This window comes from Ambystoma mexicanum, chromosome 9 (genome assembly GCF_040938575.1).
Source record: "Ambystoma mexicanum isolate Mex_15411 chromosome 9, UKY_AmexF1_1, whole genome shotgun sequence".
Classification (NCBI taxonomy): domain Eukaryota; kingdom Metazoa; phylum Chordata; class Amphibia; order Caudata; family Ambystomatidae; genus Ambystoma; species Ambystoma mexicanum.
Window position 1 is genome coordinate 163549390 of NC_090931.1, and position 27398 is coordinate 163576787.

The window sequence follows — 27398 nt, forward strand, 5'->3', positions numbered from 1 at the left end:
TGGAACAACCTCCCTGCCACTCTGAAACTTGAGGAGAACCATCTCTGGTTCTGGAAGCACCTCAAGACCTTCCTCTTTGCTTCTGCCTTCACTCATCCTCTCCACTGCTGCTGATCTGTTGTGCTTCAGCATTGTGCACCTGGTTACCCTCTGATTTCCGGCCCAGGTACTTGCTCACCCTCTCACACACCTGAACTGTCTCCTAGCAACCCTTGCACTTGGGTCTGTATCTACAACTCTACAGTCCCGCCCCCTTTTCTGCACTTATCAGGCACCTAGCACTTGCCACTTGCTGGCTACACTACCACTGTTGTTGTTTTGTATTCGTTTGCTCAGCACTTTCCACTTTCATCCCCTCCCCCCTGCACTTTCCCCACTTCCCTCTCCCCTGCACTTGCGCGTTCTCAATGTCACTGGGCCTAGTAAGAACGTTGTTTTTGTTCTCCCTTGTTTCCCTCCCTTGCCTCGTCGCGCTCTGAAACACTTGTGTATGAGCGCGATACAAATAAAATATCAATGTCTGATGAATGCCCTTGGAGCAGAAATCCACTAACTCGCTCACGGTCTCCACTACTGCCGGGGTGATCCACTGATCAGGCCACACTCGTCACTACCATTATACATTATACAACAAGCTATATCCACTGAGCAGCCAAAATTTCTTTTAAGGGTCGCCAGATCATAAATCCACAGGTGCCATGTTCATTCAACGAAAACAAAATACTTTGTGGTAATTTACTTCGTGGTAAGTACTTCGATTTTTTTGTTAGCTTTTTTATTTCTTTTATTGGGTCTTCCCTCCTGCCCCTCCTTCCCTTCGCTACCAGCCCTACCCCAAATCCACCCCACCCCTCTTTTATCCCTTAACCCACAACTACATATAATTAATTTTACGTAATTCAAACTAATTACCACGAAGAAAATTACTTTAAGTAATTTACTTGGTGGAAACAACATGATACCAAATCTGCGAGTCAGCCATGCTCTCCAGTACTATAAGCTTTGCAATGTTATAGAGCATTGATGCAGAGACCTGCTGTCTGTACTTTCTCCCCACTGAAACATTCCAATCAACCTGTACCCACTGACCGCACCACAACCTCTAATCGTACAATCCACGAATCCTTCGCCCACTTCACGCTGAGGGCAGAATGCAATTCCATTGCTTTATGCACAATATTATTTCTCACAAAGCAAATGTCCCAAAAACGCCTTTTAGCCAGCCTCACCGAGGTGATCGTGAAAATGCATCTGTTGGTCGCAGCTGTATGTGTCTGCTTCCCTAACAATAATGTGTGGGTCGCTGTTTTGTGTGTAGTTGCATGTTGTCTGATGTTGAATCATGTAACGGTCTGTGAAGTACATGTCAGTTTCATGCCTGCTCTGTGCTTGCCGGTCTTGTCCTCTGCTCGCCTCTCGGGTGAGTTTCTTGACATTTCAGTGCGGTCTGAGGAAGGGTCCTACGTCTGGTTGTTGGGTGGACAAGTAACTTGCTGATTTGTCACTGCGCTGCATGCTAAATAAAATGCTCCTTTTCCTTCCATAATTGTCAAATATTTGGACACGTACTAGTGGGACTGAGGACGCAGTGGGTGGCAGATGCATGCTTCGTCCCTTCCTTGCTTTTCCCTTCCTTTTTCCTATTCCTCATTTTCCCGTAACAATTATTAATGTGATTAAAAAAAAGATTGATTAATCACGTGGTACAGAACGTAGCTCAGGACTGACCTGTGTCCCCCTTCCATCTGTCTTTTCCTACCCAGAATTCCCCTTCATCCCGACTCCTACAGGACAGCAGGACAGGACTACGGTGCCAGCCATTCCCATGGCCATAATTGGGGGCGTTGTGGGCGGAGTCGTGCTGGTGCTGGTGGTGGCCATTGTCCTCTTTGTGGTGCTGAGGCACCGGCATCACACCTTCAAGGGAGACTACAGCACCAAAAAACACATCTATGGTAATGGCTACAGCAAAGCCGGTGTCCCCCAGCACCCACCCGTGTCCCAGAGCCTGCAGTACCCCGAGGACTCAGATGATGAGAAGAAGCTTGGCCAGTTGACCTCCAGCTACGAAGAAGAAGAGGAAGAGGGGCGCAAGCCGGGGCCCAAGTATGTGGATGAGTCCAGGCGGCCCTACCTGACCATGGATGAGGGCGACACCCAGGAGTACAGTGACGAGCGGACACTGGACTTCCAGTATGAACCTGAGCAGCTGGACATGGTGGACAGCATGGTGTCCCAAAAGGATGGCTCCTTCATTTCCAAAAAGGAGTGGTATGTGTAATGGTGGCGGCATGTGCAGTTCTAGGAGCGAGGTGTGCGCTCAAGCCTACAGCACAGTACATGCATGTCCAAAAGCACCGCACATACGGCGCCCAACTCGAGATGAATAGAGACTCGACAGCAGCCTCCGGCCATGGCGAACACTGGGGCATAGCTGGCAGCTTCTGTCGTAACTGTTTTATGTCCATTTTTATGTTTCGGGTCCTTTTGGGATCCCCGCTCGTGATCCCATGTTGGACTGGTGGTGTCACTGTTACTTCTGCTGAAGATGGCTGCCTGTCTGTGACACTGAACTCGCACGCCACCGCCTCCAAAGCTGCCGTGCCCCTGTGTCATTGTGTCTCCCGCTGCATCACCCTTTCTCCAGAGCATCCCCTAAACACTGGAATTGCTTGCTATGTTGTCTATTTTCGTGTATGTTTAATTTTGTGGGGATGGAGAACACACTGTGGCACACTATGTGGCATTTCTTCAGAAGCCAAGCCTAGCCAACCATTCTCACCACCAGACCTCTTTACAGAACCCTGCCACCCTGTGATGAAAGGTAACCCGTAACTGCTGCATGATGTTCAATGACACGGGATCGACATTGCCATTGTCGCTCCTTCAAATTCATATTCCAGAATCATGAGATGGACTTTTGATGTATGTATATGTTACTTTCTTTCCGAAGGTTTATCTGCATTTCTATATTGGCAGACAAAGGGTCATCTTAATCCTTCAATGTATATTTACTGTAAAGACCACTCCACTAAGCCAAATGTGGACCAACTCTATGAAGGGCCTGTGGTGCCAATGCCTGGGTTCTTGTACACGTTCAGACATGTTACATCCTGTTTATAACACGTGGTCTTGCTTACTTGACCCAGCAGTCCCACTGATCCATGCAGGACAGCACCATTGCAGCATGTTGACTTCATGTGTAAAAGGCGAGACATTCTGAATATTGTGCGCTCTCTCCATATGTCTTCATTTGCCAAATGTCTTCATGGTTCCAAAGATTATGAAAACAGTTTGTTTGTTGCAGGAAGCCTCCCCAGGAAGGGGCATGTTCTGTGGGATGAGCTCAAAGAGGTTTGCAGAGGTGCCCAACTAACCCATGTAAGGCACGAGCGTCCACACAGGAAACACCCAGAGGCAGAGCGGATCATGCCAGGCCTGAATACCCATGGTAGCTAAATTACTGAAAGCTGAGAAGATGCCCAGGATCTATGGCATGGGGGGGTGGGACGAGCACTAGGGGTCTGGACGTCTGAATCATAGCGCTGGGGGCTAGAGATTTAAATAGAGAGCTAGATCTGGGCCCTGAAGGGTAAACCATCAAGTCGCAACTCAGTGCTAAAGCACAAAGCAGTTGGGCAAAGGTGGTTGCTGAAACTCTGGGCTTTGAGGCAAGGGCAATAGCTGGAGCAGTAGCAAGCACAGCTGGGGGTAAAAGTGAAAACAATGAGGCATGCCATGATTCCCATGAGTAAAGCAGGCCTGGCTGGGCGCACATACTTAAAACCTCGTCTAACCTGTAAATCATTAGTGAAACAAGGGTGAACGCAGCTGTGGGCTCAGGAGTAAACAGTGGGCTGCATCGGGGTGCTTAGGTGGGCAGCCAGGTGCTTAAGAGTAAGGCATAGTATGAAAACATCTCCTGTTTTTGAATGAGGCAAGGATGCACCGATGTCTGGGCACTAGGCACTAAAGCACGGTGAAACTGCAGGTCCCACATAGCCACAGCACAGGGCCACAGATGAGTGTTCGAGGATAGAGCGCATGGCCCCTTCTTCGGGCCCAGAGAGAATGCACAGCTCCACTTACCAGCCACCTGATAGATGCGCCCTCCTTCCTCTGATCCTCGGGCTATCATGCCGGAGAAGGGCCGGGGAACCTGACGGCATCTGGCCAGGTTGCTAGTTCAGCTTACTGAGCAGGGTCTGTGGAAGGTCCCAGTGTAATTAATCCTTTCACTGCCATGTTCTCTTGAAGCCATGATTGTGTTTTTTCTCCCAAGCAGGGGTAGGCAACCTGTAGCTCTCAAGGTGTTTTTTTGGCCTGCAGGGCCCGTCAACCACTGTCAGCATGACCAATGATGAGGAGCTATGGCCAGCATAGACCAAAACATTAGGAGGGTCACACGATGCCCAGAACGTCATACAAGATACTCAACATGGCAGAACATCAGCCTTTCATCAATTTAAGAGCAAAAGAGCCATTTGAAAATCATTGCCTTAATCACATGGTAATAACCTGATTTTAATGCAGGCCAGCGACTTACCGTCATGGCGAACCATACATGTTGCGATCAAGTTCAGAAGAGGACTTTAACAATTGCAACCATTCGACACCAGATTGTGTTAAGTGCATATGGCCCGTGCCTGTTCTATTGTGCCAACCCTGAACCGACTGCATGCTGTGCTTTATCATCTAACATTAGGCCCTCAGTGTAGAATGGTCCTATATACGAGCACGCAGCATCACACACCTTATGCAGCTTTTCTGTGTGCCTCAAACTTGACATCATGAGAAGGAAAGTTGAGGGGATTCGGTGTGAGAGCGTGCAGAAGTTTCAACATAGGCCTCCATTTAGAGGTTCAGAACAATGGCACTGATGACGCTGCCCAGTGTTAAATTTGTAAATAAAATCAGTGCCAGGGCCCAAATATTTTCTAGCACTCCTGGGACATTGCGGGTGGGCACCACTGCTGCCACCACCCATAGCTGCTCCCCACAGTGTCGACATATTTGGGGTTACACTGCGGCTCGCACCTGCTCATCGTGGTTGATGGATGCACTGACTATCACCACTTCGTAATTAAAGTGAGTCTCAAACAAAGTGCTGGGGCAAAAAAATAAGTACTCGGTCTGAGCCCTGGCAAGCACCCCCACAAATGAAGCACTGATGCTGTCATGACTTTACAAGCCATGCCATGAATATCGTAAGTTTGATTTACAGGTCGGTTAATGCTACATGAACCAAAAAGTCACCGTGGATGGAAAGGGGGGGGCATATCCAGTCTATCACCAAAAGGTTGCACCAGTATCACTGGTCTGCACTCACGAGGCCAGTAGGAGTTCTGGAGTGGCATGCCAACACCCGCCGCAACACATAACATGGGTGTGATAGATTTGGAGGAATGTCAGTGCCTTTACTGGCTAGTGGGGGTGTCAGTAGGCTTATGCTGGTGGAACTGTTGATGGCTGTCATGCTGCTCTCTCTCTCTCTCTCATTGTTTCTTGTGTAAACCCACCAGTGTCGTTACCTTGTCAATGACCATTGCCACTGCTCTCCAAATCCGAGCGCGTCCTTCTATGCGCTGTGTGTGAGCATTTCCCCGAAGCACCCAGATACACACCCTTCGATGCAGTTCTGCCCGTGGTGCTGACGGCCATGCCTACAGCTGCTCCAAATCTGTGCACTTTGCCAACTTTGCAAACGTTTGAGTTTTAAAGCGTGTGCTTCTGTGTCAACTGCATGAGGCCGCCCCGTGAGTAAGAGAAGTCCCAGACTGAAACATTCCTTCATTTCATGATTTCATGCATGCATTGAATCTTTCCAAACCTTGAAAGAAAAAACTACATTCCTTGTATGTTCCCCAAACAGCCCAGGCTGCAAACACCATCACCATGAACAATGCTTGTTTTACACAATATATATCTCCAAAAATCTACCCCTAACCGCCACATAAGATATGTATTTCATATGTGTATGTGTGTTTTTCCAAACCTTTTTAAACCCACCATAACTTTCTTGGTACATATATGAAACCAGAGAGGATTCCTAAAACTCTTTCTGCTGCCACCATTGTGACATTCCAAGCTTAAACCTTGCACCTTTTTGTATTCTGGAGATTGTACTTAGACCCACATTATAATGAGTTTTGCACTGAGCAGTAGAAAACTTGCAGAACCTTGCTCAGTATCCCTTAGTGTGGTAGTAATATTGAATTTGTGGTATTTGAATGACTGGGTTTTTCCACCACGTTCTGCACCTCTCGTAATGTGTTGCCTTGCACGATGATATCCAGAAACATCTACTCACCCCTTTTACATTCCCAGATTTGAAGCTCAGAAGGGATACTTTAGCCAGACCAGGGCAGGCCTCGGCTACTCCAGCCTCGCTGCACCCCTTCCCCGTGCAGCTAATAACCCCCACCTCATGGCCTCAAAGAGTGAACTTCAAACCCTGTCCCATCAATAACAGACGCAAGTGGTCCATCCCTTCCCTGCCGGAGCCTCGGGGGACACACCCATCCCTCGCCACCAGTTCACTATATTCTGCACAGCTGCCAGAAGGGCTCCAGAGAAGATTTTGAGGCGAGAGTGTTTACCAATTTTGGATAGTTAGTGTAACAGGACATTTAAAGGACTAAATATGTAGTTCTCATTCCCAACTGGTTATTATGTTAGGCAAGTAAACCTATAGATTGAAAAAAAAAGAATAGGCAGCTTTCTTGTAAACTAAATATTTTAGGAGCAATGTCTGTGAATGCAGCAGAGTTCTGGGAGGTGCTATTCTCAAGCCACCACTGATCTCAACACATCACTTGAGCAGTGCAGGTGGCATAACTGGTCAGGGACATGCATACCTGTTGCCTCTTATTTGTCCTTATTGGATGTATTGGCCTGGTTTTATGGAACCAAATAGCAGGGATGGTGCTTAACTGGAGCCCTAACTAGTAGAGACACCCAGCACAGTAACTGCTTCTAACCCTAGAGGGCGCCAGCCCATATCACTGGGTACCCACCCTTATCATCACTCACCAACCTAGTGGCACTGCTTAAAATGCCTCTCAGTATTGTAGGACAGCGGTTATATTCTATCAACATAGAGCTCCTTCAGATTGTGCTCGGTCAAAACTTGTAAGAGTTCACTAAGAGCCCATCACAAAAAAAATGCCTCGTAGTTAGAAGACCAAACTGTGAAATGAATCTCAGATAATTGAAATGGAGGTCTCCTACGGATCATCAATTACATCCATAAACCACAGGAAACCTGATTGATTCATGGGCTTATGGAGCGATCTTTGTGTCGCGCAAAGGGGCTTGCAGATTCCAGGGGTTTGAGGTGATTTTGTTTTGTACCTTTGCACACAGAAACATGGTGACCCGTTTCTCTGCACTTTTTTTTTAACACTGATGATGGACAATTAGATAAGTGACTTTTGCGTAGATATCAACAGTTGGATAAATTAATGTTGTTTTGAGATCAGCATAAAAAATGTGCAATAGCGGGGACACGAATACAGCCCTGATAAAATCTGAAAATCAGTGTGGTTTACAATGGGTCACTGCTTTTAGGTCCATACTCCGCCGGATGGCCTACATCAAATAATCACAAGAGCAGGCGTGCAGAAAATGATTCTGGTTTGCAGCAGTAGCTGCACAGGTCCTTCGACACAGTGGAGTGGCTGCTGCCGGAATAACAGAAGGGCTCACTTAATGCATTTACTCAATGTCGTCCAAGGGCATGTTCCATATTGCTTGCTTCATCTAGTTATTTTGTGTTTTTCCAGTCCCATTCTTGTTGGGCTTAGTTTCAATTACAATGTTCAGCTTGTCAACAGCACTTACAGTCTGATGGAAGTGAGCAGTAAGAATGGCTCTTACATAGAGACCAACCCTTTAGTTCCTTTTTCCTACTAGTGCGAGAATGTCAATCACCCATCCAAATAACGTAATCCCAAATCAATACTCCTCTTGGCAGTTTTGATCGGAATTAATTGTAATAAGTGATAAGATAGTACTAATGTCACAAGCATCAAAGACTCCAAAGGTATGCTGGAAAAGAGCACTGGCTGCTTGTAGATAGTAGGACCTGTACAGGATAAAAGGAGGAGACAGGGAGTAGCTGCCAAAAGATTTTATGGTGCACTGAGTCCATTTCAATTTTAAAATAACATTTTAAGCTCAAATAAAGGTGAGAACCTTGTCCGCTACAAGATCATTTGGAGATTGCAGGGTTCACAATTGGTTTCTATGGGGCTTTCATCCTAACAAGGGAACTGAGACTAGCTGTGCCATTTTTCAAGAGGAGATATCTTGGGCTCACGCTGCTGCTGGAATACTGTTGGCCATTTCAAAAAATTGATAAAGATGTCCCACTTGGTTGCACTCGTTCAGTTGGTGGTGCAGACGCGCAGGATCTTGAGTAATTTAGGTCAAGTGTGTCTCAAAGTTCCTACCAATTGAAGCAGGACATGTACGGTTCCATGGTCTCTGCAAAGGCTAGTGTCATTACAAAGGGAATGCTCCCTGCTTTCAGTATATATTGCCCACCCCACCCTATATAGATTCAGACCGCTGAGATCTCTGCTCCTAAGACTCTGCTCTACATGAGATAGGGCCTCGGTGTCACTGTAAAACCATGCATCTATATCCTGAGCTAAAACCATGCACCTATTTCCTGAGCTAAAACCATGCACCTATTTCCTGTGCTAAAACCATGCAGCTATTTCATGTGCTAAAACCATGCAGCTATTTCCTGTGCTAAAACCATGCAGCTATTTCCTGAGATAAAACCATGCAGCTATTTCCTGGGGTAAAACCATGCACCTATTTCCTGAGATAAAACCATGCACCTATTTCCTGAACTTAAACCATGCACGTAGTTCGTAAGATAAAACCATGAACCTATTTCCTGAGCTAAAACCATGCACCTATTTCCTGAATTAAAACCATGCACCTATTTCCTGAGATAAAACCATGCAGCTATTTCCTGAACTAAAACCATGCACCTATTTCCTGAGATAAAACCATGCAGCTATTTCCTGAACTTAAACCATGCACCTAGTTCCTGAGCTAAAACCATGCACCTATTTCCTGAGCTTATACCATGCTCGTAGCTTCTGAACTAAAACCATGCACCTATTTCCTGAATTAAAACCATGCACCTATTTCCTGAGCTTACACCATGCACCTATGTTCTGAATTAAAACCATGCAGCTATTTCTTGAGTAAAAACCATGCACCTATTTCCTGAGCTAAAACCGTGCACCTATTTCCTGAATTAAAACCATGCACCTATTTCCTGAGCTTAAACCATGCACCTATGTTCTGAATTAAAACCATGCAGCTATTTCTTGAGTAAAAACCATGCACCTATTTCCTGAGCTAAAACCGTGCACCTATTTCCTGAGCTAAAACCATGCACCTATTTCCTGAACTAAAACCATGCACCTATTTCCTGAGCTAAAACCATGCACCGATTTCCTGAGATAAAACCATGCAGCTATTTCCTGAACTAAAACCATGCAACTATTCCCCGAGATAAAACGATGCAGCTATTTCCTGAACTTAAACCATGCACCTAGTTCCTGAGCTAAAACCATGCACCTATTTCCTGAGCTTATACCATGCACGTAGCTTCTGAACTAAAACCATGCACCTATTTCCTGAATTAAAACCATGCACCTATTTCCTGAGCTTACACCATGCACCTATGTTCTGAATTAAAACCATGCAGCTATTTCTTGAGTAAAAACCATGCACCTATTTCCTGAGCTAAAACCGTGCACCTATTTCCTGAATTAAAACCATGCACCTATTTCCTGAGCTTAAACCATGCACCTATGTTCTGAATTAAAACCATGCAGCTATTTCTTGAGTAAAAACCAAACCGTGCACCTATTTCCTGAGCTAAAACCATGCACCTATTTCCTGAACTAAAACCATGCACCTATTTCCTGAGCTAAAACCATGCACCGATTTCGTGAAGGTGGACAACTGGAAGGGGAAACAGCGGACTCCTTTATAAATAATAGAGAACCCCCTTCGTGGTTTTCTGGCCTATCCAATAAAGCTGCTGTCTGCGACCTTTGGCTCCCAATATATTTTAGGCTTGAAATCCCACCAGTCCTAGTGTGCATAGTCAACAGTGAGGGATCATGAGAGTAGTAGTCCAACATATCAGTAGACCCACAGGCTGCAGACACCTATGATAAATCTTGGTACTTACCAAATAGGTGCAATGCCTTTGATCTTTTCCTTACAGCCCAATGTGCATGTGGTCTTGAGTTCCTTACTGTCTTTAGTTCATCTGTAAGACACTTCCCATTATTTGCAGTCATCACCAAACAGTTCTGGACGCCATGTGATCCCTTGTCGAGTGTACTCATTTATCTATGCTTTAGGCGGTTCAGTGACTAGAACTGCACAGTTCTAATTCTGGATTAAATGGGTAAAATCTGCCCAGTTGCTGGCGTTGTTAACCTAGAATAGTACATTCTGTGTTCCCTCGGGTTGAGAGTGTTCATACATTGTGTCTTTGGTGGAAACTAAGCTGATAGTTAATTTGAACCACACAGGCAACATCTTAATGACTACTTTAGCACGAGAAGAAATGTTTTAGCTTCAAACACCTGCTTGTGGTTTTAATAGGGCACCATATCCTAATAGCTGCTTTCTTGTACCATAGTGACAGAAGTGTCTTTAGAATCCTAACATTCAGTGTAACCTTGCTCATGGAAAATATTGCCTTTTCATGTTCTTAATTAAAACCAGCATATACTTGGGTGCCACATCAAGTAGCATTTCTTCTTGCGTGTTCTTGAAGAAGGCTAAATCAGGGTTTTAGGATTTCTGTTTTACTGTTCATTTAGTCTGTCATGCTTGTGCTTCTTAGATTTTTTTGGAGCAGCGGTATGTGGCGTTGAACAAAACGTGTCCGCTCCCAAACAGATCAGTCTTCCCTCTTTCCCCAGAAAGCGAGAGTCGGTCAGATGGCGACAGAATATTAATGGCAGCAGCTGGAGAATTGCAAATGAGGAACTCGGGGGCATGTAGTGAGAGGTTTAACTGGAATGCCTGCTGCAAGGACGTGGCTGCGGGGGCTGCTACCCCTGGTGGGATTATGTGTGCAGTGGGAATTGTGTTGTTTACTGTTCCCCTTTTCTTCAATTTCAATGTGCAGATGGATTTTCTGTGCTGCAAGGTATTTGGAGAGGCGGCTGCTGGAAGTATCGAGCTAGAAAGAGGAAACCTCTCCGCCCCCTCTCCCCCCCCCCCCCAAAGCATTGTGAAAGTCCTTTCAATCTTTCATAAACAATTAGTTCCGTGGCCATCTTATAAAAGAACTTGATTTGGGTCCCACGACTTCTGTTTGAACGAATGCGATTCCGCAACCGGAGTCTTTTTTCTATGTCTATGCAGGGTAGCTCTTCATTAATTTGAGCATCTATTGAATGCATGCGTTTATGTCACGGTCCGGATCTATGTGGTTTGGTCGAATTTGTGCTGACAGCATATTTTACAATGTTTCACCAAAAACGCGGGCTAGGAGACCCACCTTATCGCCCTTAATCTATACTCCTTACCACAATCCACTATCTGTCTTTTGGTGGTGAAAAAATGGGGGAAACGTGGTAACAGAAAATGTGACAAATTGAACTTGGAGAAAACTACATAAACCCTATAGGCACTCAACAATAACACTGGACTTTATAAAAGTCAGTCATGCTTGTACAAAAATGGTTGATGGTACCAGGAACGAAGGACTTCAACCTACCCATTGGGTTAGGTGCCCCACCATGCAGCACAAGAGTAGCTCCCCTTACTGTCCAGACGTCGCACCCCACTAGCACAGTCGCCCACAGGGCCAACGCTAAGCCGCAAGTGACGCATTCTTCAACAGACCGGTGACTGTTGAGTTGGGTCCGGGTCAGTCGCATGTCAGGCTAAATCACCTGACGTTCCCATAGGCCTGCCAGTCTCTGTGCATGGTACAGTTTTTGGAAACCATTCTACCGGCGCCAAACCTCCAACGCCCTCCTCCCTTTCCCCCACGCTCATTGCTCCCCTCCTCAAGAACCGAATTCAGTCGCAGAAGCACGTGGAGGCTGTTAATCCGGCTGGGTAACGAAGCTCACGCCACCAGGATTGGAAGCACAGGGTACGGTGTGGTCAAAACAATTAAAGGGGGGTCTTTGTGTTCACCCGTCAGGCTTTCCTAAGCTATTCAGGGGTCGCTGACATGAAAGGGGGTCTGGGGAGCCTCTGCCAGGCTCATGGAAAGGCTTAGAGATGCGAGGAGGGTACTGAATGGCCCCACCACGTGACTCAAGCTTCCCTTTCTCTCTCGGAATGTTCAGCTATTTAACATGTGAATTGTGCTGTGGAAATGGGCGTGGGGGGAGGGGGGTCTGCATGAGGCAGGAGCAGCCAGAGAGGCTCAGTCAACGGCAAGCTCACATTTACACAACACACATTTTTGAGTGTGCAGGGTGGGTTTGAGGGTGGCCAGATGATGCCGGAGATGTCCAATCTGGACGTGGCGGTGGAGAACCGCACTCTCCTAACCACCTCTAACACTGGTCCATGGATCCTATAACTCCCCTCATCACCCACCCCCTGAGTGCAACAGAGTCTTTTTTGAATGCAATCTAGAACAGAGGGACCCCTTACACTGTTCATACTGAAGGAGGCCCATGTAAGGGGTGGGCAGGCCTCTTCCTAGCGGTTGAGTTGGGACTCCTTCGTCACTCAGCCATCTGCTCCTGGAGTAGGACACCATAAGCAGGAATTGAAGCACGTCCTGGGGTCTCCAATGGGAAACCCAAACTCAACTCCTGAGTGGGAAGAAGCAGAAGACCCTCCTGCGGGAGAGGTGCTCAACCCGGAGGACCATCCCAAACTTAAATGCCTGTTGGCTGTAAGGTACTAAATGGAAAAGATTAGGAACACTGCTGGTGTGGGGCCCAGACCACCTGAAGTCTGAGAATTAGAAATGTATTTTCAAAGACTCAGACCTCAGAAGTCTTAGGGAATGCCAAAGCCATTGGCCCCACTGGCCCCTGGAAGACCTTGGATAGCCTTGCATTTATAGGAGCTCAGGGAGCCCAATGTAACATTGTTCAGCTCTGCCATTTTAGGATGTACCACCTCTGGAACTCCCAGCGGATATCTAAGCACAGCAGAGCTCAGACCTCCTTAATTCCCAATATACAGCACTGCCTTTCTAGGGCGTCTTTCTTCTGGAACGTCGCAAGTAGCCCGGCCCTTCAGAAGTTCCAGGAGATAGAGGGAACACATCTTCAGAATTGTCGGGAGACAGAATTGGATTTGGAAGTGCTCAACATTTTGGAATCCCCAGGGGAAATAACTGCCTGTTTAAAGACGGTATCAGTCACAATTCAACAAGGTTGCACTTCTTTAGGAGATGAGATGGACTGCAGCCCCAGGGGAACCATTGTCTTTGTAGAAGTTGAGGTCACCTGCCATTCTAGGGAACAGCACTGATGGTGTAGAACCAGAGCTTGCCTGCAGTGTCAGCGGTAGTAAGGCTTGTGTAGAAGCTGAGATCCACTCAATCCTTGGGAATAGCACTGCCTGTGTAGAAGCAGAGATTGGCTGCAAGCCCATGGGAATCAATGCCTGTGTAGAAGCTGAGATCAACTCAATCCTAGGGAATAGCACAGCCTGTGTACAAGCAAATATTGTCTGTAACTCCAGGGGTAGCAATGCCTGTGCAGAAGCTGAAATCAACTAAATCCTAGGGACAAGCACAGCCTGTGTAGAAGCAGAGATTGCCTGCAACCCCACGGGTAGCAATGCCTGTGCAGTAGCTGAAGTCTCCTACAATCACTTAGACTAGCACTACCTGCGTAGAAGCAATGGTTTCCAGCAAAACCAGGGTTAGCAATGCCTGTGTAGAAGCTGAAATCACTTGTAATCCCTCGGAATAGCACTGCTTGTGTAGAAGCAGAGAATGCCTGCAATTCCAGGGGACAGCATGGCATGTGTAAAAGTAAAGATCGCCAGCCCTCCTCGGGGGAAACTTTCCTGAATGGAAACTGAGACTACTTGTTTTTCGAGGGGATACCATTGGATGTTAAGAATCTACAATAACTGCACTACCAGGGGATAGCGCTGCCTGTGCAGAAGGTCACAATGACTGCATTCCCCTCTCATAATACTGATTGTTGCCAAGCCTGAATTGACTGGAGTCCCACCAAATCTGTCTGTCTTTGTACGAACCTAGGTTGCCTCCTACTGCAGGGTATCTCACTGCCTGTATAGGTCAATTTCTTGCAGTGAAGTGTGCTCTGATGAGGCTGTGACCCCCTCCTGTGAGGAGAATGGCTATTGTCCCAGTGTGTCCCTGCAGTAAATGTTGAAGGCAACATTGTAGGGTTATTTATGGGACAGGTTTTATGATCTCCGGAGTGTGCTGGATCTTTGGGGCACAGCGGTCACCGTTGTCATGTACTCTGCTTCCAATATACCATTCTTGAGTGGTAACGCTGGACCCTTCCGTATTTTGACTGGTCCACACATTGGTCCAATTAATGTTATCAGGGGGAGGCTGCATCCTGTCCTTTTTCTAATCTCGCCCCAACCACCTCTTTAAAAGAACAGAATTGGGTGCTACAGATCCAGACTCTATTTAAAAAAAAAAAAAAGTTTTAATTGTAAATTGTTTTATTACAAACCTTATACAATGTTCTCATATAAACACAATCATACATAATACCTTAAACAGTTTCTTGACGATTATACATTCTTGAAATCCCTACTTACACAGGAAATACAGAATGTCGGACTTAAACAGCTTCATCCAAGACAAAAAACGAAAAAAGAAGTTTAAACAATGCATGCAAAAAAAACATTTCTTACAAAATTATACACTGTTAAAATCCTTCCTTACAATTCACTTAGCAAAAGCACTTTACTTGTTCCTAATAGTTTGACCAAAATGTAAGCAATGTGTTAAAATTTAAAATGTCCTTCGTTCTCTCTCTCTTATACTAGTTTCGCTACTTTCTTTCACTCTTAATAATTAAAAAAAATGTTACTACCACAATCACCAAGGAGGCAATAGACCCTTGGGTAACATATCTCCAGAAGTTTACTGTATTCAATGACTCTATAGAGAGGACACATTTACAAAATCATTCTTCTCTTAGCTTCTGGAGCGCACCCACACTCTATCATTAAGTGTTTGAGGGATTCTACAATTGTTTCGCAAAAGCGACACTGCACTGATTCCTGGATGCCTCGTACCAATTTAATCTCTCCAGTTAGGGGCAAGTTGATTCAGAATCTTAAGAAAACGTCCCTATAGCAATTGTCAAGGGACTGCATGCGATATCTCTTAAGCCTTCCCTTCTATATGCATTTGGTATTTCTTTCCGACTCTATCCCACCACATGGCCCTGCAACACGTGCACTGGAATGTAATGCGGCCCTTCAAAGGAAATCGTATCCTAATTAAAAAATCAATCGGGACAAATTCCCACCAACACTTAACACAGCATGGGAAGCAACACCTAACACAGCATGGGAAGCAACACCTAACACAGCATGGGAAGCAACACCTAACACAGCATGGGAAGGGCCAAGTGGGAACATCCATGCTTGCACACATTTTTGGATTTTATATCTCCCATATATCTGGGTAACAAGAGTATGAACAGTTGGGGCGAGCAAGAGTTGGACTTAATGGACCCATTACAAAAATTCTAAATTCCAAAACAAAATAGTATCCGAATAACAAAGTGTGTGTTTTCATTTGTAAAGGGCACCCGTGGCACTCGGAGGTCATGCACACCTCCAAATCAACTGTTTGCCCTAATTGAGGAGTCCTCTGATGCTAAGGCCCCCCCATAGAATCTTCACGAGCACCTCGTTTTTTAGACTGTTCGCTGCAGTGTGGCATGGTGGTAGCTCGAAGCGCAGAAAATGATTTTTTTTTTACGAGGGTGGGGAGATAAAAACAGTAATGGGGCAAATACATTCTTAAAACACTGGTGTGAGCACTTTGACACATGGGTGTGAAGCTTAGAGGAATGAAAGCAGAAACATAAAATGGCAGACTCAAGTGGATCTGTGTTTATTTGTGTAATGAAAATACACTACCTATAACTCACTGAACACTTTTATCAACCCATTAGTGCAGACAACGGGTCTGATTCATGGATTTTTTAGTGTGGTGCAGACTTTGCAACGCGCTAAACATTCCATGAATCAGGCCGAAGGTGTTGCCATTTTAAAAAAATGTCCCTTTGACGGAATGTTGCACAAAAAAACAAAAACAAAATTAAAATCATTACTTGGTAGAGAACTCTTGTACCCCACGCCATACCCTTTCACCCCATGAAAGGCATGTCCTCCCCTTTTCCTTTTCATTTTTGTTGTTGCCCATCAACCCCGCCCCTCTTCCCCTCTGCAGGTCGACCCTCACCAACACCTTCTCCTTGTTTCATGTCCTCACCCTGCTTGCACTTCTCCACCACCATCCAAGAGTTCCTACTTTTTTAAGCTGTTTGATAAAGAGCGTAAAGCCATTGCAGTTACGTAAACATCTCCTGATATCTTAAAGTTAAAAAGGTACTTTCATGTTTTTTTAAAATATTATTTAAAATAGTGACCCCAGTGTAACATACATTGCAATTATACATGTTTGTATCCATGTGTGTGTGTATGTATTTTGTCTATCAACATTTCTTACCCGGGATTCAAACCAGCGATTTCCGAAACAAATACATTAAAAACGAAATTGTACTTTAAAAAAATTAAGTTCATAACAAACATGCCTCACACACACACACATATATGTATATTGTAAACCACACTTTATGAAATTGACCTATTAATTGCACAGGTGATATGCTTAAAATGTTGGTGAAATATTTTCTGGAGAAACACTTAACCCCTCATGTCCAGTGAGGATGGATTTTGGCATTTAGGAACAATATGGAACTTAAAGTGCTGAGGACGAGTATGCTCGTCCTATTTGCATAGACATGCATAATAGCCCAGCAGTTAAGCGATTAGATTATGTTGTCCTCGACCTACTGATGCATTGACTGAAATGGCGGATACCTGATATCTGCAGGGCCTGGTACTTCAAAGCCATTGCATCTCAAATCAATTTAGGTGGTTGTTGGGAAGACCCGCTCTGGCTGGACTAAGGTAGCAAGACAAAACGCAGAGGAATAATGATATTCAGAGGTGCATCAAGAGATGTATGGGTGACCGTGACAACATGCTCTCAGACTGGACCAACATTCATGGGCCCAGGGCGCCCCCTGAGTCTCCCTAGAAGGGGGGGGGGGGCGGCCACCGTCTCCATACTCTGTGGCCTGTTGACACAGACATATATGAATGCACATTCCACAACGACCTTGGCACTTTCCCGCCAAGAGAATCCAGTTGCTCCGCCCCCGCCTCGTATTTTCGTTGCTTGTGGCTCAAGTGGCGGTGGTTTGCCTGCCATTTCTCCCTGTATTTTTGTTGGTCCGTGATGTAATGAAATAATTGTTTTGTAAACAAAAGAAAATGTAACTGACTGAGCATTAACGGTACTTGTTTTCATTTTTGTAATTATGTTGGGCGGGTGGGATGGGCAGAGGAAGAAAAAGGCGTTCTTTTTCTGGGTGTAATTTTTTGGGGGGCGGGGGTGGCCCAGCTGTGTTAGACCTGTATAAAGATAGTGGCTCAAAATTGTGGCTAAAAAATGTATCTTTTGTTTTTTAAATAAATTGTTGAAAACCAGCATCTCTTGTCGTTTTCTGGGTGTGTTCCGGTTTGTTTAACTCCTGTCGATTACACTTCATAAAGAAAAGAAGGCCGATGCGCCCTGAGACGTCACCTAGACCGATGTGCACTTCTACCCACCACTGCTAGCCAAATAAAGCAGTTCCCTCTCAAAGTGCTGTTTGTGCGCCAGGTTGAGGCCCTGCTCCTACACTCTGCCTGCTTATGCCCCAGGTTGATGCTCTTAACATGCAGTTCACCTGTTCATGTCCTGGCTAATGCTCTCGTCGAGCACTCTGTCTGTCAATGCCCTATGCTGAGGCCCTGCTCCTACACTCTGCCTGCTTATGGCTCAGGTTGATGTTCTTATTCTGCGATTCACCTGTTTATGTCCTGGTTCACCTGCTTAGGCTCTGGTCCAGCACTCTGCCTGCCAATTCCCCCGGCTGAGGCCCTGCTCCTGCTCTCTGCCTGCATATGCGCTAGGCTGATGCTCTTATCCTGCAGTTCACCTGTTCATGTCCTAGGCTAAGGCTCTGGTCCAGCACTCTGCCTGTCAATGCCCCAGGCTGGGGCCCTGCTCCTGCACTCTGCCTGCTTATGCCCCAGGTTGATGCTCTTAACATGCAGTTTACCTGTTCATGTCCTGGCTAATGCTCTCGTCGAGCACTCTGTCTGTCAATGCCCCCGGCTGAGGCACTGCTCCTGCACTCTGCCTGCTTATGCCCCAGGTTGATGCTCTTAACATGCCGTTCACCTGTTCATGTCCTAGGCTAAGGCTCTGATCCAGCACTCTGCCTGCTTATGCCCCAGGTTGAAACTCCTATCCTGCGAATCACCTGTTCATTCCATAGGCTAATGCTCTCGTCGAGCAGTCTGCCTGGCAATGCCTTGGCTGAGACCCTGCTCCTGCACTCTGCCTGTTTATGCCCTAGGCTGATGCTTTCACCATGAAATGCACACGTCTATGCCCTATTATAATGCTCTGGTCCAGCAGTCAGTCTGTCAATGCCCCAGAATGAGGGTCTGCTTCTGCACTCTGCCTTCTTATACCCCATGTTGAAGCTCTCACCCTGCAATTCACCTGTTCATGTCCTAGGTTAAGGCTCTGGTCCAGCAGTCTGCCTGTCAGTGCCCCAGGTAGAGGCCCTGCTCCCCCACCCTGCCTGCTTATGCTCCAGGTTGATGCTCTTATCCTGCAATTCACATGTTTGTGCCCTATGCTAAGGCTCTGGTCCAGCAGTCTACCTGTCAATGCCCCATACTGATGCCTTGCTTCTGCACTCGGCCTGTTTATTCCCCAGGCTGATGCTCTCACCCTGCAATTCACCTGTTTATGTTGTAGGCTAATGCTCTGGTCCTGCACTCTGCCTGCTTTTGCCCCATAATGATGCTCGCATCCTGCAACTCACCAGCTCGTGCCTTAGTGGCAGACCAAGGCAATGGCCCAGCACTCTGACTGTCAATTCTCCAGTCTAAGGCCATTAATCTGCAATATTCCTGTTTGGCCGAACGCAGAAGACTCTCTTCCACTGGAGGATAGCTCAGGGGCAACGTGCTTGCCTTGGAAACAAGACGACACGGAGCAACCCAGGTTCGATTCCGGGGCCTCGCTTAGAAACCTCTGGGTATTAAGCGCGTTATAAGTAACCTATCATATTTTCCTGCATTCGCGCTGCTCGTGCCCCAGCCTGAAGCTTTGATCATGTGTTCTGCTTGTCCCCACTCCCCCCAAACCCTCTGCTTTGATTATTGATTATGCACGCAGCCTATCAACGCCCAGAGAGAAGCTCTGATCCAGCGCTCTACCTGTGCATGCCCCATGCCGTGGCCCTGATACTGCACTCTGATTGCTCTTGTGATGTTCATGCTCCAGAGTAAAGCTCTAAAATGCACTCCACTTGTCCTAGCCCCAGGATAAGGCTCTTATCCTGCACTATGTTTTCTCTATTGCCAGGTGTCTGCCCTATGCTTGCCTATGTCCAGGCTGCTGCTCTGATCGTGGACTCCATCTATCATTGGTTCTGGGTGAGACTCGGACCCCACACTCTGCATGCCCATGCTCCACAGTGAGGCTCTTACTCAGCACTCTGCCTGTGCATACCCCTGGCTTATGTTCTGACCCCACACTCTGCATGCCCATGCTCCACAGTGAGGCTCTTACTCAGCACTCTGCCTGTGCATACCCATGGCTTATGTTCTGACCCCACACTCTGCATGCCCATGCCCCACATTGAGGCTCTTAGCCAGCACTCGGCCTGTGTATACCCCTGGCTTATGTCCTGACCCCACACTCTGCATGCCCATGCTCCACAGTGAGGCTCTTACTCAGCACTCTGCCTGTGCATACCCCTGGCTTATGTCCTGACCCCACACTCTGCATGCCCATGCTCCACAGTGAGGCTCTTACTCAGCACTCTGCCTGTGCATACCCCTGGCTTATGTTCTGACCCCACACTCTGCATGCCCATGCCCCACATTGAGGCTCTTAGCCAGAACTCGGCCTGTGTATACCCCTGGCGTATGCTCTGACCCCACACTCTGCATGCCCATGCTCCACAGTGAGGCTCTTAGCCAGCACTCGGCCTGTGCATACCCCTGGCGTATGCTCTGACCCCACACTCTGCACGCCTATGCTCCACAGTGAGGCTCTTACTCAGCACTCTGCCTGTGCATACCCCTGGCTTATGTCCTGACCCCACACTCTGCATGCCCATGCTCCACAGTGAGGCTCTTACTCAGCACTCGGCCTGTGTATACCCCTGGCGTATGCTCTGACCCCACACTCTGCATGCCCATGCCCCACATTGAGGCTCTTAGCCAGCACTCGGCCTGTGTATACCCCTGGCGTATGCTCTGACCCCACACTCTACATGCCCATGCTCCACAGTGAGGCTCTCACTAAGCACTCTGCCTGTGCATACCCCTGCCTTATGTTCTGACCCCACACTCTGCATGCCCATGCTCCACAGTGAGGCTCTTAGCCAGCACTCTGCCTGTGCAAATCCCAGGCTTATGCTCTGACCCCACAATCTGCATGCCCATGCCCCACATTGAGGCTCTTAGCCAGCACTCGGCCTGTGCATACCCCTGGCTTATGTTCTGACCACACACTCTGCATGCCCATGCCCCACATTGAGGCTCTTAGCCAGCACTCGGCCTGTGCATACCCCCGGCTTATGCTCTGACCCCACACTCTGCATGCCCATGCTCCACAGTGAGGCTCTCACTAAGCACTCTGCCTGTGCAAATCCCAAGCTTATGTCCTGACCCCACACTCTGCATGCCCATGCCCCACATTGAGGCTCTTAGCCAGCACTCGGCCTGTGCTGTTCTGACCCCACACCCTGCATGTCCATGCTCCACTATGAGGCTTTCACCCAGGACGCTGCCTGTGCAAATCCCAGGCATGTGTTTTGACCCCACAAACTGCACGCACATGCCCCACATTGAGGCTCTTAGCCAGCACTCTGCCTGTGCATACCCCCGGCTTATGCTCTGACCCCACACTCTGCATGCCCATGCTCCACAGTGAGGCTCTCACTAAGCACTCTGCCTGTGCAAATCCCAAGCTTATGTCCTGACCCCACACTCTGCATGCCCATGCCCCACATTGAGGCTCTTAGCCAGCACTCGGCCTGTGCATACCCCTGGCTTATGTTCTCACCCACCGCCCTGCATACCCATGCTCCACAGTGATTCTATGACCCAACTCACTGCCTGTGCATATCACTGTTCCGACCCCACACTCTGCATGCCCATGCCCCACATTGAGGCTCTTAGCCAGCACTCTGCCTGTGCATACCCCCGGCTTATGCTCTGACCCCACACTCTGCATGCCCATGCTCCACAGTGAGGCTCTCACTAAGCACTCTGCCTGTGCAAATCCCAGGCGTATGCTCTGACCCCACAATCTGCATGCCCATGCCCCACATTGAGGCTCTTAGCCAGCACTCGGCCTGTGCATACCCCTGGCTTATGTTCTGACCCCACACTCTGCATGCCCATGCCCCACATTGAGGCTCTTAGCCAGCACTCGGCCTGTGCATACCCCCGGCTTATGCTCTGACCCCACACTCTGCATGCCCATGCTCCACAGTGAGGCTCTCACTAAGCACTCTGCCTGTGCAAATCCCAAGCTTATGTCCTGACCCCACACTCTGCATGCCCATGCCCCACATTGAGGCTCTTAGCCAGCACTCGGCCTGTGCATACCCCTGCCTTATGTTCTGACCCCACACCCTGCATGTCCATGCTCCACGGTGAGGCTTTCACCCAGGACGCTGCCTGTGCAAATCCCAGGCATGTGTTTTGACCCCACAAACTGCACGGACATGCCCCACATTGAGGCTCTTAGCCAGCACTCGGCCTGTGCATACCCCTGGCTTATGTTCTCACCCACCGCCCTGCATACCCATGCTCCACAGTGATTCTATGACCCAACTCACTGCCTGTGCATATCACTATTCTGACCCCACACTCTGCATGGCCATGCCCCAGATTGAGGCTTTTATCCTGCACTATGCTTCTCTATTTCCCGGGTGTCTGGCCTATGCTTGCCTATGTCCAGGCTGCTGCTCTGATCTATCATTGGCTCTGGGTGAGGCTCGGATCAGACACTCTGCATGCCCAAGCTCCACAGTGAGGCTCTCAATCAGCAGTCTGCCTCTGCATATCCAAGGCTGATGTTCTGACCCCACACTCTACATGCTCATGCTCCACAGTGAGGCTCTCACCTAGCTCCCTGCCTGTGCAAATCCCAGGCATATGTTCTGACCCCACACTCTATATGCTTATGCTCCACAGTGAGGCTCGTAGCCAACACTCTGCCTGTGCATACCCGTGGCTTATGCTCTGACCCCACACTCTGCATACCCATTCTCCACAGTGAGGCTCTCAACCAGCACTCAGCCTGTGCATATACCAGGCTTATGTTCTGACCCCACACACTGCGTGCCCATGCTCCACAGTGAGGCGATTAGCCAGCACTCTGACTGTGCATACCCCGGGCTTATGCTCATACTCTTGTCACACACTATCATGGTCTGTAGAAGAGTTATTCTATTCAACATATTTAATATGTATGCTGTTAGCATCTATCACATGAAGCAGTAAAAAATAGTTTTGATATGTATTTATTTTGTATTTCAGTGGGCCATTCCCATCATCGGACCTTCCACCAGTTGACAAGAGCAAAAAGGAAAAAGATGGAAATAACCTTCTACCTATTAATACAATTACAATTCATACACATTAACAATCAGTCCCAAGTGTTTGAGAAGAAATAGGCATTTTACATTAGATAATGCCTGGTACTTAGAGTTTTATAGGGCTATATCTGCACGACAATGTGTAGTAACTTTTATTGGCCAATGTAGTGCCAGCCACTAGAAAAGTCTATCACATTGTACTGATAACACACAATACAACAAAGGAACCTTAACTCTAAGGTCCTTTGCCAACATCTAAAAAAATGTACAGACAAGAATTTATTTAAGACCCAGTATATAGCACAGGTCAAATTGAGTTAAATAAGTCTGTGACCAGTTGTTCTGTACACAGATCATAAAAGCTAAAGCAGTAGCAGGACATCTATGCGCGTAGCAGCAACCCGTCAGTGTAACGCGACTCACCCGCAATTATTTCGGGTTTCGCCCAAGAGCCACGTCTATAGCCGCAAGGGCGGCATTTTTCTACCCAAAGGGCACCAGTAAGGAGTGCCGGTGGCCTTCTTTCTTGGAGCTGGAGTCTACAGCCTCTCACTTACCCTGGGCACAGAGAAACAGTGCCACGGCTAAACAAAAGTGCGGAGCAAGAACACACACGAATGGGAGCAAGAAGCATACCCACACAGGGAGTTGACACCCCTTGGCTATAAGTAAAGTCCTGATGAAGATGACCTCAATAGAATACGGTTATGAAACCGGTCGACCTCGATACAGCATGAGCTGGTCTCATGCGGTTTTATGATCTGTGTACAGAACAACTGGTCACAGACTTATTTAACTCAATTTGACCTGTGCTATATACTGGGTCTTAAATAAATTCTTGTCTGTACATTTTTTTAGATGTTGGCAAAGGACCTTAGAGTTAAGGTTCCTTTGATGTATTGTGTGTTATCAGTACAAGGTGATAGACTTTTCTAGTGGCTGGCACTACATTGGCCAATAAAAGTTACTACACATTGTCGTGCGGATATAGCCCTATAAAACTCTAAGTACCAGGCATTATCTAATGTAAAATGCCTATTTCTTCTCAAACACTTGGGACTGATTTTTAATGTGTATGAATTGTAATTGTATTAATAGGTAGAAGGTTATTTCCATCTTTTTCCTTTTTGCTCTTGTCAAGTGGTGGAAGGTCCGATGATGGGAATGGCCCACTGAAATACAGAGAAAAATAAATAAATATCAAAACTATTTTTTACTGCTTCATGTGATAGATGCTAACAGCATACATATTAAATATGTTGAATAGAATAACTCTTCTACAGACCATGATAGTGTGTGACAATGTATTGAATTTCTCGGTAGAAATGTAAAGCAGACCTGGTGTAGGTCGACTTAGCAATACCCTGAGTGTTATATTATGCTCATACTCCACACTCTGCATACCACAGTAAAGGTCTGCTCCAGCACTTCTCTTCGGACGCCCAAGTTTGAGGCTCTGTTTTTGCACTCTATCTGCACAGGATCCAAAGCATTGCTCTGAGCTGTATTTCTGTCAGTGCCAGCTCCAGACTGAGGCAGCCACTCTGCACTCCTCCTGTCCATGATTCTGAGCCCATGATCCTGCATTTGCCTCTTCATGATACAAGGTGAGGCTCCGATCCTTTACTCCATTGGTAAGTGTTACTGCCTGATACACAAATCCTGATCTCTACCCCTCCATGCCCCAGAGCGAGCGTCTAATCTTTCACTCCACCCATCCGTGCCCCAAATTAAAGCCCTGATCCTGCACTCTGCCTGTTCATGCCACCCTGCGGCTCTAACGCTGCAATACAACTTTCATACCACAGACTGAAGCACAGATCCCGTATTCCATTTCTCTGTGCAATAGCGTGAGGCTCTGATCCTGGCACTGCCTCTGTCCATGCTGACTGAGACTCAGGCCTTGTTTATGAGGCAGGAAGCCTGATCTACCTCTGTTCACAGTACCAACTGAGCCTCTGTCCTTGTTCTGACCCTGTCCATTACTCAATGTGAGGCTCTAATCCTGATCTACCTCTGTACATACCACAGACAGAGTCCCTGGCCTTGTTCCACACCTGTCCGTAACAAATGTGAGGCTCTGATCCCCATCTCCCTCTGTCCATATGCCAGAGTGAGACTGTGGCCCTGTTCTACACCTGCCCACTAGACAGGTTGAAGCTCAGAGTGAAGAGCTACTTCATGTCTACCTTTGTCATACTACACCTGGAGCCTCTGACCTTCCTCTTCACCTGTCCATGAGGAAAACTGAAGCTTTGATATTGATCGACCTCTGTCCATTCCACAAGCTAAATCTCTTACTTTGTTCTTTACCTGTCCATGAGACAGGCAGAAGCTCTGATCCTCATATTTCTATATTGATACCACAGACTTAGACTCCGACCCTATTGTGCACATTCTGTGAGGAAAAATTAAGCTCTGATCCTGATATGCCCATGTCAACACCACAGACTTAGACTCTGACTTTGTTCTTCATCTGTCTATGAAACAGACTGAACCTCTGCCCCGGATCTACCTCTACCAGAGACTGCATCCAACCTTGTTTTTCACCAGTCAATGTGATAGACTGAAGCTTGGATCCTAATCTACCTCTCACAGTACCACAGAGTGAGACTCTGTCCTTGTTCTTCAACTGTCCATGAGACAGACTGACATTCTAATCCTGGTGTGCTCTAGCACCTTGAAGCCTCTGTTTGTGCTAGATGGAATTTCAATAATGATCACGAACCAAACAATCGAACAAACTCAAAGAATATGCAACGTACTACTTTATTGTAATTTTAATAAAGTAGGGAGATCTCACAGACATCGGACCGATGCATGCACACTCACAAAGCAACTTCATTACATGGAGGTCTTATACCCCAATATGCGTCATCTTTGACATCATTCTATGTGGCAAAATACATAATTTATCAAGGGGAGGGATTGGTTAAAGGAACGTATCTACTTATAGAACATATAAGGATAAGTACATCAATAACTAACCCTTATCTCTAGGGCATGCCTTAAACTACTGTTATAGTGAACAAAAACAGTGGATTGGTCTATGCTATATTGCATGTTAGATTATCCCTCAACTTCACTGATTGGTTGGGATCCTATCCCAACCTTAGACTTTTGGCTCCTTAGCAGCACACACGTGAAATGAAACCTAGGTGCTTTGAATCCCATCTGACTACTCTCATTTTTGTCCCAATTAGTCCATCATCTCTCATCGGTCAGCCATCAGCCAAAGTCTTCTATTTGTAGTCGACCTTGTAGCTGCTCACTGCCCTGTAACATCAAAGAGAGTGTGAGCAATCCACTATCTTAGCCTGAGGCTCTAATGAATAGCCCTTGTTTTCGACTTCTGAGCCACGTGTGAAGAGACCACAAATGTGTCAATTTCAACCTTCTATTTACTGCTATTTGATTGAATTATGCAGGGTGCTGTTTCTCCTCTTGGCCTTTAGGGATGTGCTCACTCTATCTCAAATGAACTTTTCATACTTTTAATTGACTAGCAGTTCGGCTCTCACAGATTTTTTCTTCTTCCATCTATGAAGAAAGTCCCAAATTCAGAGCTTATCCATGTACTCCCTTTGTGTTCTGTGCTTATCCCTTGAAATAGTATCCTTAACGCTGGGCAAACTTGACTCATCCTCGGGTCTGCACACAGTGTCGTTTTTCTGTGTCTTCTGATTCTGCAGCCTCAGCTTGTCCCTCAGGAAGCTTGGTTAAGTTCAACATGAACCCGTGTCCATCTTCCAACTATGGTTGTCCTTGCCACATTTTATATTCCTCTATAGCAAGCTTCTATGAGCCTTCATTCTAGTAAGTTACTTCATCATCTTTAGATGCATGATTACTTTAGCTTTGGGTACATGTTACTCTTAGTGCTTCACTTAAATTGTTATTTCTAGGTTTTTTCACATAGTTTCAGCATAGGTTTATATATCTTCTCCATGACATCACTTTGTCGTTGTCAGATTTGACTTTAACTTCCATCCATAATGTTCATTGATGCATTCTGATATCTTGACAGGTGACATCCTTCCATATAGCATTCTTCCATGCAGCATCCTTCCACGCTTTCAATGTGAGGGTACATTCTGTAGGGCTGTCTGAGAGCATACCATCTCTCATACACTCACTTTGGTATGGGAACAATGCAGGGGGTCCCATTTATTGATCTTATGCGGTTTTTCCAATATGTCGGTGGTAAGGGGGCGGGTACTGGTGAGATAGCATCTACCTGCTCCTCTACACTTATCTACCTATGTCTATACTAGAGATTGAGACTCTGACCCTATTCAGCACCGTTCGTGAGGCAGACAGAAGCTCTGCTCTTAATCTTCCTCTTTCTATAATCTAGACTGACTCTCTGACCTTGTTCTGCTCCTGTCCAAGACAATGTGAGGCTCTGGTCGATTCTAACCTTACTTTCGCTGTACCAGAGACTGA

At 46.8% G+C, this 27398-nt stretch overlaps 1 protein-coding gene across 3 annotated transcripts in view; it reads left to right on the forward strand.

Moving 5' to 3' along the window:
• Positions 1-27398, forward strand: part of NECTIN1 (nectin cell adhesion molecule 1) — a 1024691-nt gene that overhangs the window by 244179 nt on the left and 753114 nt on the right. The window contains exon 6 of one of the 3 annotated variants that reach the window (XM_069614351.1): positions 1764-17761. The exons of the other annotated variants lie outside the window; for them this stretch is intronic. Coding sequence (XP_069470452.1) covers positions 1764-2281 — 518 coding nt within the window. The 3' untranslated portion in view covers positions 2282-17761. Of the gene's footprint in view, positions 1-1763; positions 17762-27398 lie in introns of those variants that run through there. 3 annotated transcript variants of the gene reach the window in all.